This window comes from Trichechus manatus, unplaced genomic scaffold (assembly GCF_000243295.1).
Source record: "Trichechus manatus latirostris isolate Lorelei unplaced genomic scaffold, TriManLat1.0 scaffold00028, whole genome shotgun sequence".
NCBI lineage: Eukaryota > Metazoa > Chordata > Mammalia > Sirenia > Trichechidae > Trichechus > Trichechus manatus.
This window is the reverse complement of record NW_004443964.1, coordinates 4,666,359-4,682,075: the sequence shown is the minus strand read 5'-3', so window position 1 is coordinate 4,682,075 and position 15,717 is coordinate 4,666,359. Positions and strand designations below refer to the sequence as shown.

General features: G+C 61.9%; 2 protein-coding genes across 2 annotated transcripts in view; one reads left to right on the top strand and one right to left on the bottom strand.

The window, feature by feature from the left end:
• Positions 1–119: 119 nt before the first annotated feature.
• TMC6 (transmembrane channel like 6) lies at positions 120–8,655 on the bottom strand. Its single transcript, XM_023729213.1, has 14 exons — positions 8,135–8,655; positions 7,825–7,937; positions 7,523–7,692; positions 7,308–7,403; positions 6,838–6,996; positions 6,054–6,159; positions 5,830–5,926; positions 5,238–5,495; positions 4,695–4,885; positions 3,329–3,473; positions 2,178–2,333; positions 1,541–1,689; positions 1,340–1,421; positions 120–1,106 (listed from the first exon to the last, which is right to left on the bottom strand). Exons 2-14 carry the CDS (start codon positions 7,866–7,868, stop codon positions 1,005–1,007), a joined length of 1,755 nt encoding a protein of 584 aa, XP_023584981.1. The 5' UTR covers positions 7,869–7,937; positions 8,135–8,655; the 3' UTR covers positions 120–1,004.
• A 3,225-nt stretch (positions 8,656–11,880) lies between these two features.
• Positions 11,881–15,717, top strand: part of TMC8 (transmembrane channel like 8) — an 11,817-nt gene continuing 7,980 nt past the window's right edge. The window contains exons 1-7 of the mRNA XM_023729132.1: positions 11,881–11,945; positions 12,506–12,765; positions 12,920–13,068; positions 13,359–13,508; positions 13,825–13,907; positions 14,430–14,566; positions 14,885–15,032. Coding sequence (XP_023584900.1) covers positions 12,602–12,765; positions 12,920–13,068; positions 13,359–13,508; positions 13,825–13,907; positions 14,430–14,566; positions 14,885–15,032 — 831 coding nt within the window. The 5' untranslated portion in view covers positions 11,881–11,945; positions 12,506–12,601. The remainder of the gene's footprint in view (positions 11,946–12,505; positions 12,766–12,919; positions 13,069–13,358; positions 13,509–13,824; positions 13,908–14,429; positions 14,567–14,884; positions 15,033–15,717) is intronic.

Below are 15,717 nucleotides of genomic sequence, written 5' to 3'. Positions count from 1 at the left end.
CACCCGTACACGCCCACGTCCGAACCACGCGCGCACCCGTACACGCCCACGTCCGAACCACGCGCGCACCCGTACACGCCCGTGTCTAGAACACACAGAACATATGTTTGACTGCTTGGATTCCAGTTAATAACACCGTATCAATATTGGTTCATCAATTGTAACAAAGGAACCACAGAAAGGACTCTTTCTGCTCAATTTTTCTGTAAGCCTAAATACTGTTCTAAAAAATAAAGTCCACTAAAAAAGTCTTTTTCTTTAGTATTACTAAATTCGTGCGTTCTCAGAGAAAATACAGACACACACAAAGCAGGAAATAAACACAACCTGAAACGCCAGCGCCCACGGGGGACCAGCCAGCATTTTGAAAATGTCCCTCCATGTTCTCTCCACCTTTTGTTTCTTTGAACACAACCGAGATTATAATTGTACACGCAAAAATGAATGACTGGAAAATGTTTTGTTATGTATATTTTACCACAAGAAAACCAAACCAAACCCGTTGCTGTTGAGCGGATTCAAACTCATAGCGACCCTATAGGACAGAGTAGAACTGCCCCACAGGGTTTCTAAGCAGTGGCTGGTGGATTCAAACTGCTGACCTTTCTGTTAGTAGCCGAGCTCTTAACCACTGAGATTATAAGAGACACATTGTTTTGAAACTGGTTTTTCTTTCCAACCTATAAATGCAAATGCGCTACATCCTGTCTCGTGGGCGTTTTTCTCCTCTAACGATCCTGTACAAAATAAACTGCCAAGGGTAGAGATTTGGGGCCCTGATTTGGGAGGCCCAGGGTCTCCCGCCCGGGGCCCTGCTTTCCCAAGGACTAAGACCCTCCCAGATGATGCCTGAAACCTCCCCACCCCGGCCTTGCCTGTCTTTGTGGGTTAGCCCGGCGTGCCCAGAGGGCAAAGGCGAGGACTCAGCCTGCAGGGGGCGCTGGACTCAGCCTGCAGGGGGCGCTGCGCTCACGGGACCCAGCTCTCCCTGCCACTCTGGCCCCTCACCTCCACACCAGCTCCCCGAAGAGCGTGTCCACCAGCATGAAGATGAAATCCATCACCATGAAACGGTACAGCTCCTGGCCCACAAAGTCCTCCCAGCACTGAAACAGCAGACAGGCCCTCAGCCCCAGCTGCACTGCCCGCCCTGGGTCTGCAGTCCCCTGCACAGCCCTTCCACACCCTTCGCCCCACATGCCAGAGTCAACCACGACCTAAATCTTCCTTCTGGACCAAGCCCATCAAGTCAGACGGCCAGGGGAGGCCCCTCCTCCCGCCATGGCCGGGACCATGTGGGGCCTCCCACCTCTCTCAGCCCCACTGGCCCCCCCCTCACCTGGCCCTTCAGGGCGCGCACCCTGCGGCCCAGCCAGTGGTAGCACAGGATGCCCAGGATGACCATCTTGAGGATGAGGTTCCTGGGGTGGGGGGAGATGAGGAGGCTGACGGAGGGGGGACAGGAAGCAGAGGAGCCCCCCAGAAGGCAGTCCCCAGGCCACAGCCCTGCCCCCCGCCACACACACACACACACACACACCTGCAGATGGCCACGTACACCTCCAGCACCGGCGACTCGTGCTGCTCCAGGGCAGCCAGCCCGCGGTACAGGTAGGGGGCCACCAGGTTGATGAGGCTCACCACCAGGGGCAAGGTCAGCAGTGCCGCCTCCTGGCTGGTGGCCACCTTCTGGGGAGGTGACAGGGGGAGGGGACAGGGGTTACCCCAGGGAGGAGGCGCAGGGTCCAGTGGACAGAGGGGACTGAACCGGGAGGCAACACTTCCTTCCCTCCCTCTCCTCAAGGACACAGCCCCCCAGGCCTCAAGTTCAAACCATAGAGGAAGCGGGGTGGGGGCAGGGTTAGAACACAGGTGCTGGAAAAGGAAGGGAAACCAAAAAAGACCAGAAAATCAAAGGAAAGGAAGGAGCGTGAGACGGAGAGGGGCAGAGGCCGGGGGCGGGGGTGCCCAGGGAGGGGTGCAAGAGCCCCGGGCCGCTCTGACTCCAGGTCCTGGGTGGCGGCCTCAGGAGAGCCAAGGCCACTGGGGACTGGGTCGAGTCGAGTGCCCAGGCTCCCATGGGCCTGCCCCGCCCCCACAGGGAGTCCGATGAGAGGCTGGAGCCACCCCCACCCTTCCACCCACTCCCAAGCCCCTTCCAGCCCCCCACGACCCACCTGGATCATGAGCTCTGAGAAGGTGTAGACGGCCATGGCACAGCCCATCGTGGTCACCAGGCACAGCAGCCACACCAGGCCCAGCACAGCCACCCTCTTCAACTGCCCCCACATGCTTCGGGGGACCAACCGCAGCTGCCACTCGGCCAGCAGCTCCTGGGGAGGGCAGGCGTCATGGCTGCATGGCCCAGCCACACACACACACGGGGACACGCGCACGAGGACACCCCGACAGAACACAGGGAGGAGGGAGAGGTGGTCGGTGCCCCCCGCAGACCCCATCGCCTCCGCCTCACCAGGCACAAAGACCCCGCCCTGGCTCCCATCCGCCTCCTCGTCCCGGGGTGCACTGCCCAGCAGCTCCCAGCCCCTGTCCCCCTCCCTGCTGCCTCTGGGGAGGCCTTCCTGAGCCTGTCCCTTCCCTGTCTGTGTGGGTGGCCCCTACCCTACCAGGACTCCCGAGGCAAGAACAGCATCTGCGCCTGGGAGCCCCCACCAAGGAAGACTTAGCCACCTCCACAGCACGAAACCCCAGAAAGACAGAGAACATTCCATGAGGGCCAGCTCTGACTCTAGCCCTGGGACCTTGAGCAAGTGACTCTGTCTCCTCACTTTTAACGAGGAAAGGTAACAGCCCCTCCCCACGGGGCTCCTGTGAGGATAAGGGAGCTATGCTTGCCGGCCCCCCAGACCCCTCCAACTCAGGCCAAGAGGACCTCCCAGCTGGGGCTGCAGCCTGGGACAAGCGGATGGACGAACGGGCAGAGGTGCTGAACTCCTGGGGGGAATGGAGGCCACCCTGACCCCAGGCCTTCCGAGTGCTGTGCTGGCCCAGCTCCTGCACGTCCGTGGAGCAGCGGTGGCTATGCTCACTAGGTGACCACAGAGGCAGCCCCATACGGGTGCAAGTGGGGGAAAACAGAACGACCCTGAGTGTTGGTGCATTTTCTTTAGAAATGGGAAGCACCTGCCCTGTCACTCTTAGGCAGGGACAACACGCCCAGCACCCGGGGTCTGGTTCACAGACACAATGTTCCTCCTCCTAGCTCAGTTCCCCACATCTGGTCCTAAGTGAAACCCGGGTCAGGCTGCTGTGGGGGGCCGTGTTCCAGGGTGAGGAGCAGGCGGCCTCAGCCTTCCCAGCTGCTCACCTTCAGCTGGGTCCGGAGATTGTTTTGCTGGAGGCGGGAGGCCCACCTCTGAGTCACCTTGTAGTCCCAGGAGCAGAAGACAGTGATGGCATGGATGCCCGAGGTGCTGCCCACCCGGTAGCTCTCCCCAAAAGAATGGGACATGCTGGGGGAAACAGAACCAGGCGGTGGGGTGAGCATGGGGCCGGAGAAGCAGAGGCAAGGGGATAAGACAGATAAGACATTCCCTGCAGCTGAGCCCCACTGCCCACTCCAGGGAGCCCTCCCAGCACTGAATCGGCCTCAAGCAGCCCTTGCCCCATCTCCAGCCCAGGGCACTAGGCGCCATGGTGTGGACTGCTGGCCTTGCCCTCTAGAGCTGCCCTGTCTGGTACTCACCAACCACATGTGGCCAGGAGAGGACTCAGGGCTCTATCACCACTGACACAGACAGTGGGTACAGAAGATGCTGGGCTCACCACAGGGCCTTTGCACTGTCTCTCCCATTGCCCAAAATGCCCTCCCCCACGTCTTCCCTGCCCACTCTTATTTAACCTCCCTGGCTCAGGTCAAGTGCCATCTCCTCTGGGAAACCAGCCCTAACCTATGTTCTCCTCCAATACCCAGGCCACACCTCTGGGGCTCCTAGATGTCCTTGACCTGTTCATTGGTCTGTGTTCTCCCCTAGACCGCTCCTCGAGGACAGGCTGAGCACCGGGAATGTTTGTGGGGTGGGTGGGAGGGTGGATGGATGGATGGAAGGATGGGTAGATGACTGAATGGATGGAAGGATGGATGGATGGATGGATTGATGTGAATGGATGGATGGATGGATGGATAGATGGATGGATGGATGCATAGATGGATGGATGGATGGATAGATGGATGGATGGATGAATCAATGGATCAATCGATGGATGGATGGATCAATGTAAATGGATGGATGGATGGATCAATGTGAATGGATGGATGGATGGATGGGTGGATATGGATGGATGGATGGAAGGATGGAAGGATGGATGGATGGATGGATGGATCGATGTGAATGGATGGATGGATGGATGTGGATGGATAGATGGATGGATGGATGGATAGATGGATGGATGGATGAATCAATGGATCGATGGATGGATGGATGAATCAATGGATGGATGGATGGATGGATGGATCAATGTAAATGGATGGATGGATGGATCAATGTGAATGGATGGATGGATGGATGGATGGATGGATGGATGGATCAATGTGAATGGATGGATGGATGGATGAACAGATGGATGGATGAATGGATGGATGGATGGATGTAAATAGATGGGTAGGTAGACAGGTGGATGGATGGGTGGATGGACGGAGTTCAGAGGAAGGTCATCTGGTGGAGGGCTGTTACCTGTAAACCAGGGTGATGCAGGTGATAAAGAAGGCCACACCCATGGTGAAGAGGTAGGCCAGGGGCATGTTGTAGGGCAGGCCACCTTCCCCACGAGTGCACTGATTGCCATCCAGCGGGGGGGCACACTGCTGGTTCAACGTGGTGTTACTGTAGTAACCGTAGTACATGACGGTGTGGGTGAAATAGCCCTGCGGAGAGGAGGCCTGGCAAGTCAAGGACTCCCCCTACCCCACCTACCTCACCCGCTGCCCCAACCCACCCTCAGGCTGTGAGAGGCAGGGGGAGACCACCCACACGGGGAGCTGGGCGATGAGAAAGGCAGAGCAAGAGAAGGGTCAGGAAAGAGAAATGAGAACAGAGATGGACAAAGGGCCTGGCCATCCTGGGCTTCCCAGGCCTCACCGAAACCAGGGCGAGGTGGGCAGCACGGACCCCCACAGGGGCAGGGTGTGGTGGAGGAGGCGGCGGGAGCTGGCCGCTCCGCTGAGCCGGCTCCTGCTGGGGTCACAGGCAGGGTGGGGTGGGGTGGGGGGCACTCACCCCGCCTGTGAGGAGCTCCAGCCCAGTGAAGGCGGGGGTGGGGTGTGGCGGGCTGGGCGGGAAGGCAGCCTGCACACCCACAATGAAGGCCAGCAGGGGCAGCAGCAGGAGGGCGTTGAAGGCCAGCAGGGTCTTGAGGAAGAGGAAGTAGGAGAGCACGCTGGAGCCGAACTGGCCCCCGATCCGCTTCAGGGCGTAGCGCCAGGGCGTCAGCGCATGCAGGCCCGAGAGCAGCCCGAGCCCCAGGTTGTGCAGGGCCTGTGGGGACAGCAGCAGGAAGGTCCTGGGAAGGGGCCCTGCGGAGGGTGCCGGAAGGGGTGGGGCCAGACCCAGGTGGCGAGACCCCAGGCGGGAAGACCCCTCAGTGGTGAGACCCTGGGTGGGGAGACCGTGGGTGGGGAGACCCCGGGCGCGGAGACCCCTCAGTGGCGAGATCCCCGGGGGGGAGACCCCGGGTGGCGAGACCCCAGGTGACGAGACCCCAGATGGGGACCCCGCGGAGAGAGGGCGGGAGGAGTGGTGAATGATTCACGGGGCGCCCTCGTCCCACCCCAGGCGGGAATCGCTTAGCACAGAACCCCGAGCCTCCTACCAGGACGCAGCCGTACTTGAACTGGCTGCAGCAGGACCAGACCCCGCGCCGGCCCTGCTGGCCCCTCCACGTCTCCCTCGCCGTCTCGCTCGCCTCTCTGGGAACAGAAGCAGCTGCCGGTGCCTGACCCGAGTAGGGGCCCCCTCCTCCCCGGAACCGCCCACCGCAGGCTCAGGCCCGTCTTCCCGACCGTGGGCCGCCCACACGGAGCACAGGGCACTGACCGCAGGCAGCGCTTCTCGGCCAGGCTTAGGGGCATCCTGCGGAGCATGTGATCCCGCTGGGCCCCCGTCAGGCCCTGGAGCTCCCTGACCAGGAGGCTACGCTTCTCTGCAGGAATGAGGAGGACGCTGGGTCAGTCCCCGGCAGCGTCCCTGCTCCCACTCTGTGGCCTGCCCCTCACAGCCCCTGCCTCCGCCCACCCTGCACCAGGCCGACTGGCGGCTCCTCTCTGCGGGACAGTGGAAGCCAGATCCTGTCTCTGCTCGGGCCCTGCGGGTCTCAGCCCCAAAGCTTATACACACAGGCCGTGCCCGACTTACGAGTATTCAAGTAACAACCACGCTTAGGACTGTATGAGGTTTTTTTTTTCCTACATTTTATCGTCAGTAATATGTACTACATACAGTGTTGCAGGACGCAATTTGCTGGTGTTATTCTCAGATGTTCACTTACAAATGTTCCAAGATCGGATTTATAAACATACTGATAATAAAAGGCAATAATGAAAACATAAAAAAATAGATATTTGACTGTGTCCAAACCGACTTAGGATGGAGTCTTCGGAGCTGAACCCCGTCATAGATCGGGGACTACCTGTACTTTGGGGAGTGAATTAGCCCAACATTACTGGGCACGGACCATGTGGGAACCCCTTGGCAGCCTGAAAGGCCCCCAACCCTGCCGCGGGGGCCATGATATCAAGACGGTTTCCACCACCCCACAGAGGGCCTCTCAGCTGGGAGGTTCTGCTGGCGCCCCGGCCTGGCCCCCACCCTGCGCTCTCACCTTCCTCCTGGTAGGCCATGGGGTCCAGCTCCAGGTCGTGCGAGCGGAGGCTGGGCCGGGCGGAGCGTCCCATGGCGCTGAGCAGGGGCCGGCTGCTCCGGCGTCGCAGCCGGATCGTGCGGTTATAGTACTGAGAGATGATAGCACCTCGGCTGCGGCCTGCACAGGCAGCTGGTCAGGGGGGTGGCTCAGGCCGCCTGGCCTCCCTCCGCAAGGTTCCTCCGTTCCAGGCCTCCCACAGAGAAGGCTTTTCACAGAGGAAGGGGCTGCCCCTCGCCTTTCCTCAGGACTGGGTTTCGGAGCCCTCAGGCACCGCAAGTTCCCAAGAGCCTATTTTTACCCCAGTGACTCTGCAGTCGATTTTAGAACACAAGAAGGCCTGCTGGGCTGTGGGTGGGTGGGGTCTGGCTCTCAGCTCACAGATGCCCTGCCGGAATGGCCGGCACAGCGAGGGCCGGGGGTCCACTCACCAATGGTGCGGCTGGGCATGTTGGCCAGGATGCGGAGCGTGGCCGCGCTGTACGCAGGGGCGCCCCCAGGCCCCAGGTCGGACTGGTGGCCACCACCTACAACAGCAAGAAGGGCTTGTCCAGGGGTCCTGGAGACCCAGCCATGGCACCCTGGCCCCCAGGCTGGCCGACTGCTGGGAGGGCTCATCCCAGTCCACACCTGCACCCAAGCTCACCTGGGGCCCCAGGGGTTCCAGCACCTGGCTCCCTCTCCATCAGCTCCAGCCCTGCCTCAGGCCCTGCAGTCTCGGGCCCAGCAGCCGCTACCCACTGGCTCTGCTCCCGAATGAGCTGGTGGAAGGAGTCGTGCACTTCGTCCTCATCATAGGGGCTGGGCTCCTGGCTACTGCGGTGGGAGTGGGGCAGGGTTCAGGGGGGCTGGCCTAGCCCTGCCCCAGACGGCCTCCCTGGAGGTGACCCATCCCAGGAGAAGACAGCGGGGGAGGGGAAGGCAGGCTCCCAGCCCTAGAGCTCTTACCTCGAGTCCTCTGGGATCTCGGGGACATTGAGGACGAAGGCCATGTCTACGGCCCGCACCCGTCTGCAGACCTAGCGCAGCTCAGAGCCTGGGCGCGGCCTCCCGCTAGCCATCTGAGGAGAGACTGGCCTCAGTGCCTGGCACACGCCCAGACCGCCACTCCCTTGGGGCCAGCCAGGGGCCTCTTCCAGCGCAGGCTGCCTGAGCACCCCCCGCATCCACAGACAAACACCCGGTCAGGTGGGTGGCCCCAAATAAGCCCCGCCCTCATGCCAGATTGGCTCTGCTGGACCAAAAGGGAGCCCCTTGCCTGCTGGGAGGAAAAGAAGCACCGGAAGGAAGGGTGTAGGGTTGAGCAGTTCCCCATCTATTTCCTCGACATCACCAGTCCCTGGGAAAAGGGGAAGGCGGTGGGGTGCCTGCGGCCCGCCCTCCCGGCGAGAAACGGCAGAAGAAGGGTCAGCGCAGCTCAGAGGCCTCTCCTGCTGATGTAACCCAACCATACTTCCTCTTACAGGGGCCGTTGCCCCCAACAAGGCCCCTGGGCCCAGAAGCAGGCCCCTCCTGCTGTCCCCATCCAGCCCAGGCTCGGAGTCAGCCCCCATCTCACACACATACACAGAGGTCAGTCACCGCCACCCCTGCCAGAGTACCAAGGTCATCCTGTTCCCAGATCACTCCTCACATTCCATCACCCGAGGGTGCTGGGCTGGGGGAGGGGGACGGGTGTTAACAAGTGGCCTTTGTCACAGCCAGGCACCACTGGGCACAGCTGGAACCAGTGAGGCTTTGTCTGGGACTCTGGCTGGGTCTGTCCACCAGTGGGAGGGGAGGTGGGGATAACAAGGTCCCCATCAGGAGCCACCCCCAAAGGACTCGGCCAGTAGGACTGGCCCAGCCCTGGGTCCACCCTGCTCTGGTCCTCCCCACCCCCACCCCCACCCCCACCCCCAGGGAGCTTCCTCGGCCAGGCGCAGGTGCCCAGACGCAGCAGGTCCCCTAGAGCTTCAGGACACAGTGGCCAAGCAGTGCCCTCGCTAGGGGTCTAGTCTCCGAGTCTAGGCCCCACAATAAACGCCCCGCCCCCTTTCTTCTGCGGCCAGCAGGAGCAGGATGTGGGGGTACTAGCGGCCGCGTCCGACCACAACGGGAAAGCGGCGGAGGCGGGGCTGAGCTGTGCCGAAGGCGGCACCCCTACCACGGGGCTGAGTGGGAGGTGCCGCAGGCTCGCCGAGGACTTCAGCCCATTCCCCGAGGCCGGGGCTGGCCCCTCGGAGCTTCCGGCGCTCACCATTCCTGAGCCCTTAGCCAGGTGGGGACGGGCAGGGCGGGCCCGTTTCTAGGATCCCCCACCCCAGCTGACAGCGAGTCCTCCCAAGCAGCAGCTGCCCCAAGGAGCCGCAGCCCAGCCAGGGGGCAGCAAACTCCGGGGGCCCTCGACCCGCCCCACCTGTACCCCCCAGACCAGTGGTACTCGCCTGAGGGCGGCGAGTCTCCTGCCCCTCCCCATGCCACCTCGGCACACACCACCGTCGCCTCCCCTGGGGCCCCAGCGCTGGGCGGGGGTCGCTGCGGGGGCCTGCAGTTCCCGCGCTCCGTCGTACCTCCCAGCTCCGGTCAAAGATCCAGGAAACCCCGAGAGAGCTCCGCCGCGGCGGGTGGCCCCAGAGACAGAACTGGGAGGACGTGGAGCCGCCCGGCCGAAGGGGACAGCAGCAGGGGCTGGGAGGGTGGGCGGCAGGCAGGAGAAGGTCAGGGTCGCCGACCCCCAAGCCCCGGGGCTGGGGCCACGCTGGATCCCGGCGCCCCCTCTCGACCACTCACCTGGGAGCGGCTCACCTGTCCCCCGCAAGAGCCGCGGGGAACTGTGGCCTGGGCTGCACCGTAGGAGGGAGAGCGACCGGGCCCGGTGGGGAGGTGCCCAGACGGTAACAAAGGGCCCAGGGGGCGACCTGTGACTCACGCAGGTCTGGCGGGGCCAGAGGGAGTGTCCGGGTCCGCGGCCCACGTGGAGGCGGGCCTCGGCGGTCACGTGAGCCGGGCTCCGGCCTGGGCGCACCCCGCCCCGCCTCCGGCTGCGGCTGCGGTGGGCGACTCTGCCGCCACCTGCCAACTACTTGATCCCTCCTTGCACCCTGCCCCGGGGCCAGGTGGGGTGAGGGCGGTCTGGTGTCTGAGTCTACTCCAGTCTCCCCTGGTTGGGGTCCCCAACTTCTGAAGCGTTCAGTTTTCCCAAGTTTCAAATAGGGACAATTCCAGACCTACCCACTTCCCAGGGTCGTAGTCACAGTAAGGGATGCTGAGAACCTGGCGATACGGCGCCGGACGGGGTCACCCCTTCCTCCCGCGGGGCCTCCTGTGCTCACAAACAGCTCCCCACGGAGGCTGGCGGCAACGGGGTTACCTTCCTCCTCCCCCCATCCGGGCGTGGTTTCTGCTGTTTATCTAGCAAGTGTTCCGTGCACTTCCTGTGTGCTGGGTTGGGGAGATGGTGCGAAAAAGGGGAAGGAATGAATGAATGTTCCCAGGACGAGCGGAGTGGGCACTGACATTCCTGTTTCACAGATGGAGAAACTGAGGCTGAGAGGGTTATTCAGCTTCCTGGGCCAGAGTCTAGATCCACTTCGGAGCTCTGTCGAGGGTTCTGACTTTGGGCAAGCCAGCAAGAAGCCCAGAGAAGGGGCTCCGGGGATTTGAGACAGTCCAGGAGAGGGGGGCATTCCGGGTGGGGAGAAGCAATGGGCGACGATCACCGGAGGTCCAGGCAGGGGGGCCTCGTGGACGGGAGAACAGCGTGGGCAAGAAGAGACATGCGCCTCCCAGGAAAGGGGTTCTGGGACAGAAGACTGGACAAGGGGGCGGGGCCGGGGGAAGGGCTCTTTTGCAGCTGTCGGTGTGGTTGGCTAGTGGGGTGCTCAGACTGGTTTTCCGCCGAACGCATCTGGTGCCCAGCATTCCAGGTCCCACCACCCAGTCCCACTCTCTACCCACCACTTCCCCTTCCTTTCACACCCCAGCCACCGGGGAACTTGCATGACCCCTGGCCCAGATAGAGGGCCACCTCCTCTGGGAAGGCCTCCCAAACTGCTCCAGGCCCAGTTAGCTGTTGAACTCTGTTGACCGCCCCCCCATGCCCCACTGAGACCGTTGTGGGCCTGGCACAGAGGAGGGGCTCCGGCACACAGGAGGGGGAGACGGGCAAGGAGGTAGGGAAGTCACTAAAGTATCTGGACAAAAGTGGACAGCCGTAAAGGAGAGGAAGAGAGAGCAGGGAGGAAGGGCAGGGCTGTGCAGGGCCGGAGCCACAGGGACAGAGATGACCAAGGTGACTCTTAAGCCTCTAGCCTGGATGAAAGGGACTGACAGCGACAGAGGCCGGAGGTTGAGAAATAACGGCCCAGAGGCTTCTGGAAAATCAGCCGCTGGTGTGATGGGGCCCACCATTGTCACTATCACCCGGGGCCACCCGAGCTGGGCGACCTGTGGCAAACAGATAAGGGGCCGGTCCCAGCGGTCCCCAAGCCTCACGAAGCCCCCCTCCCCCCCCTCGCCCCCCCTCAGCCCCTTTCCCCGGATCTGGCTCCCCATCTGGGTCACGGCCCCTCCCCTAGTCAGGCCCCCTCCCCGAGTCAGGACCCCTTCCTGGATCAGCCTCCCTCCCCCTGTCAGGCCCCCTCCGGGATCAACTCCCTTCCCAGGGTCAAGCCCCAGCTCCCGGAGGGAAGGGGGGCGGGCTGAGGGGCGCACACGCCGCGGCTCCGGCGACTGCAGGCGCAGCCCCCACCCGGGGTCTGAGGGCCGCCAGGGTGCACAGCTGCCAGAAGGTGCTCCTTCGGTCCCGGGAGCCCCGGGCCGACGCCCGCGCAGCCCACGCGGCCCGGTCCAGCGCGCAGGGGCTCCGCCGTCAAGGCCCGCTGCCACTCTGTCACCTGCCCTTGGCGCCCCGTGAGCCGCAGGAAGCGCCGTCTCGGTCTCGGTTTCGAGCGGAGGAAACTGGGGGGGAGCCGGGGTTCCTGTCATGTGACAACGACTCCTCGCTGGCTCCATTGCAGCCCTGTCTGGCGTGGAGGTAACGGTCGGAGGAAGGGGCTTCTCCAGGGACTTGGTCCTTTGGTGCCCAGGTGAGCTGGGTGCAGAACGGAGGGCAAAAACGAGGGAGGAAGTGAAAGAGAGAACTGAGGATGGAGGGACTGCTGGGGGAGGGTCCACTCGGTCCCGTCCCACGGCTGGAACCTCAGTGACACTCCTTCATCTGGGTCCCATGGGGGGACCCAGGGCTGATCCTGGCCTGTGGCGCTGGACCCTAGCAGGAAGACAGAAGGGGGACCCGGCACATCGGCAGCCAGGGCGCTCTAGGCTGCCCACCTCAGGAGCTGTGGGGTTTGGGGACAGAGCTGTCTTCCCAAGGGGAGAATCAGCCTATGGAGACATGGGGAATCTCTCCCACCTAAGGGTGACGCGGGAGACCTGCGGCCACAGGTAGCTGGTGGAGAGGGCAGCAGACTTTGGGGCCACGCATGGCCACACTTGGCCTTGGCTTTGCCTGTGGCGACCCGTCTTGCCCTGTCTGTTGGGCCTTTCTCCCCCTTTCACAGATGGGGAAACTGAGGCACCGCGTGTTGCTTTGAGAGGCAGAGCGGGACTGACCAGGGTTCTTTCTCTTCGTTTCTGGTCATGCCAGGGACAAGACCTCGAGACCCACCCTCCCGGCACCCCGCACCCCTTTCCCGGCGGACAGTCGCAGTGGGGGCGGCCCAGCCTTAGCGGTGGCGCAGAGATGCTGCGGCAGCGGTCGGTGTTGTCGGGGCTGATCCCTGGGGAGCAGGAGCCCGGGGAGCCTCGGGTAGAGGAGCTGTGCGAGCAGGAGATGGAGAGGCTGTGCTCCTCCAGGGCGCCCGTGCGCACGCTGCCCTACGCCATGGTGGACAAGCGCGTCATCCGGTGGGTGCCCGCGCTCTAGGGCGGAGGGTGGGGACACCCCAAAGACGCACCTAGGGGATGGAGAGATCCCAGAGCCCATGGGCGCTGCTCTGCCCTCCCTGGTGGGCACGGTAGGTGGGTGACTCAAGGCGCCCCATCACCACCCTTATGGCAGGCAGCTTCGGGAGCCCGAGGGGGTGCAGCCTTCTTGCTGGGAGCGATGGCAGCTCCGGAGACAAATTGCGGGACGGCGCCTCGGAGAGACGGCGCAGCGGCTGGCCCGCGGCTTCGGGCTCTGGGAAGGGGCTCTCTACGAGATCGGAGGTAGGACCCTCCCCGCAACGCCCACCTCCCCTCACTGGAGTCTCGAAGTCCAGCTCCAAGCCAAGAGGAGGGCATCATCCCGCCTGCCCCGTTGCTCCCTCTTTCCTACCAACCCACAGCCCCCGCCCCCGCAAGGCAGGCCACAAACCTAGGTGGATGACAGCGCCCCTGGTGGCTATCAGCGGTACTGCTCTGGAGGCCACCCCGCCGGGGCCATCAAGCTGAGGCTTCTGGTCGCCCACTCCGCGGGGCTGGTATACCTCGCTGTCCACCCCACTGTCTTCCCATAGGCCTCTTTGGCACCGGAATCCAGTCCTACTTCACCTTCCTGCGCTTCCTGCTGCTGCTTAACCTGCTGACCTTCCTGCTGATCGCCGGCTTCGTCCTGCTGCCCCTGGTCTGGCTCCACTCCCTTGACCCAGCGCCTTCCCTGAGCCTCAGTGAGTGCCTGGCACTGTGACCCACAGGTGCCCCCAGGGAGGGGAGAGTTCCCCGAAGCCCAGTTGCACCGCTGGGGCTAGTCCAGGACTCAGAGCTGGGACAGCCCAGACCCAGTGTGCCCACCCTGGGCACCCTCCTCCTCCCTGTGCCCAACCTAGGACTCTCTCGGACCCACCTTGTACACAGCACACTTCCTGACAGTCTCAGGGCCCCTGCTCAGCCTCCTGGGGTGGGGGTTATGGAGTTGGCAGGGAGCAGAGCCTCACCCATGCCTTGGGGGCCCCTCTCTATGGCCCCCCTCTCCTTCCTCAACAGCCCTCCAGTGCCCCGGTGGTGACCAGCCCCAGACTGGCCTTCAGAAGTTCCACAATCAACTTTGGAACGTCTTAACCGGTAGGGTGAGTGGGGTCCGTCCTGGCCATGGCCCGGGGGCTCTGCGATACCTAGGGAACTGGCCTCAGGAGATCCCTGTCAAGAAACCCCCGACCCCTGCAGGGATAGCTCGGCTTCCAGTGGGCCACGCCAGCGATGGGGTCAGAGGTGAGGCTGCTGTGCATGGCTCACTCCACAGGCAGATGAACACGTGTCCAGTGGCTCTGAGAGCCCAGGTGGGGTGGGGGTTACAAGGGACAAGAGGGAGAGAGTGTCCAGGTCTCTGGGATTAGCCTAGCCACGTTCTCATCCCTGGAAGCTGTACAGTGGTTACAGTATGGACCCCTGTGTTTGAGTACTGACTCTGTTCCTCAAAGCTGCTTGATCTTGGGTGAGTTACCTAACCTGTCCGAACCTCTGTAAAATGGGGATTCTCTTACTTCCTACCTGATGGGTTATGCTGAGAGTTAGAGAGTTAATACACAGAAAGCACTCAGAATGGAACCTGCACGTGGCTCATGTCCAGTTGTCCCCCCTGATGTCCCTAGGCCTTCAACAACACCTATCTCTTCTATGGCGCGTACCGGGCGGGGCCTGAGGTTAGCTCGGCGTACAGCATCCGCCTGGCCTACCTGCTCAGCCCACTGGCCTGCCTGCTCCTCTGCTTCTGTGGGACACTGCAGCGGTGAGACCACAGCCGTGCCTCCGCCCCTTCCGGCATGGGGGGTCTTCCCTGGTCACCCCTCCCTTGGCATGGCACCCCCTAGTTGGCAGGAAGGCCCCTGGCTCTGTTCATCAGTAGCTCTGGGGTCTGAATTCTGTGTCCCCACCTGCAGACCTCAGGAGCAGGGACCACCACCCCTGTACCCCCAGCCCTCACCCAGGCCAGGGCCAAGGCCTGTACCCAGGGCTGCCAGGGCCCTTCCCACCCCAGAGCCCAGAACCAAGGCTGGAGCATGGGGGTGACCTTCCCCAGCAGGCCCCTGGCCTCTACTCCTTCCAGGATGGTGAAGGGGCTGCTGCAGAAGCCATTCCCTGGCCAGGGCCGCAGGACGCCGCTCAGCGCCAGGGTCTTCTCGTCCTGGGACTTCTGCGTCCGTGTGCGGGAGGCTGCCGCCATCAAGAAGCTAGAAATCCGCAACGAGTTCAAGGTGAGTGTGAGGGGTGAGATTGTGTGTGAGCAAGTGAGTGCAAGAGTGTGTCTGTGTGTGAATGAGTGTGTGAGTGTGAATAAGTGAGGGAGTGTGACTGAATGAGTGTGAATAAGTGAGGGAGTGTGAGACTTGTGACTATGTATGTGAGTGTGCATCTGTGCATGTAAACGAGTGATTGTGTTTCTGAGAGTGAATGAGTGTGAGAGCATGTGTGATAAGTATATGAATACGTGTGAATGAGTGAATGACCGTGCATGTGTGTGACTATGTATGTGAGTGTATGAGTGTGAATGATTGACAGTATGTGAGTATGTAAGTGTATATGAGTGTGAATGAGTGTGAGTATGTGACTGTATATGTGTGTGAGTATATATGAGTGTGAATGAGTGAGTGTGAGTATGTGACTGTATGAGTGTGTGAGCATATATGAGTGTGAATGAGTGAGTGTATATGACTGTATATAAGTGTGTGAGTGCATATGGGTGTGAATGAGTGAGTGTGGCTATGTGACTATCTGAGTGTGTGAGTTTCTATGAGTGTGAATGAGTGAGTGTGAGTATATGACTGTATGAGCGTGAGTGTATGAGTGAATGAGTGAGCATGAGTCTGTGACTATGTATGAGCGTGTGAGTGTAGATGAATGTGAATGAATGAGTACAACTATGTCTATGAGTGTGTGAGT

What these genes read in the sequence shown, in the direction of transcription:
- TMC6 (XM_023729213.1), bottom strand. Translation starts at nt 7,868, where the DNA reads ATGGCCTTCGTCCTCAATGTCCCCGAGATCCCAGAGGACTCGAG. An exon ending in TGGAACCCCTGGGGCCCCAG is followed by an intron (nt 7,404 to 7,522) that starts GTGAGCTTGGGT and finishes TTGCTGTTGTAG; the next exon opens with GTGGTGGCCACCAGTCCGAC. An exon ending in GCCGAGAAGCGCTGCCTGCG is followed by an intron (nt 5,927 to 6,053) that starts GTCAGTGCCCTG and finishes TTCTGTTCCCAG; the next exon opens with AGAGGCGAGCGAGACGGCGA.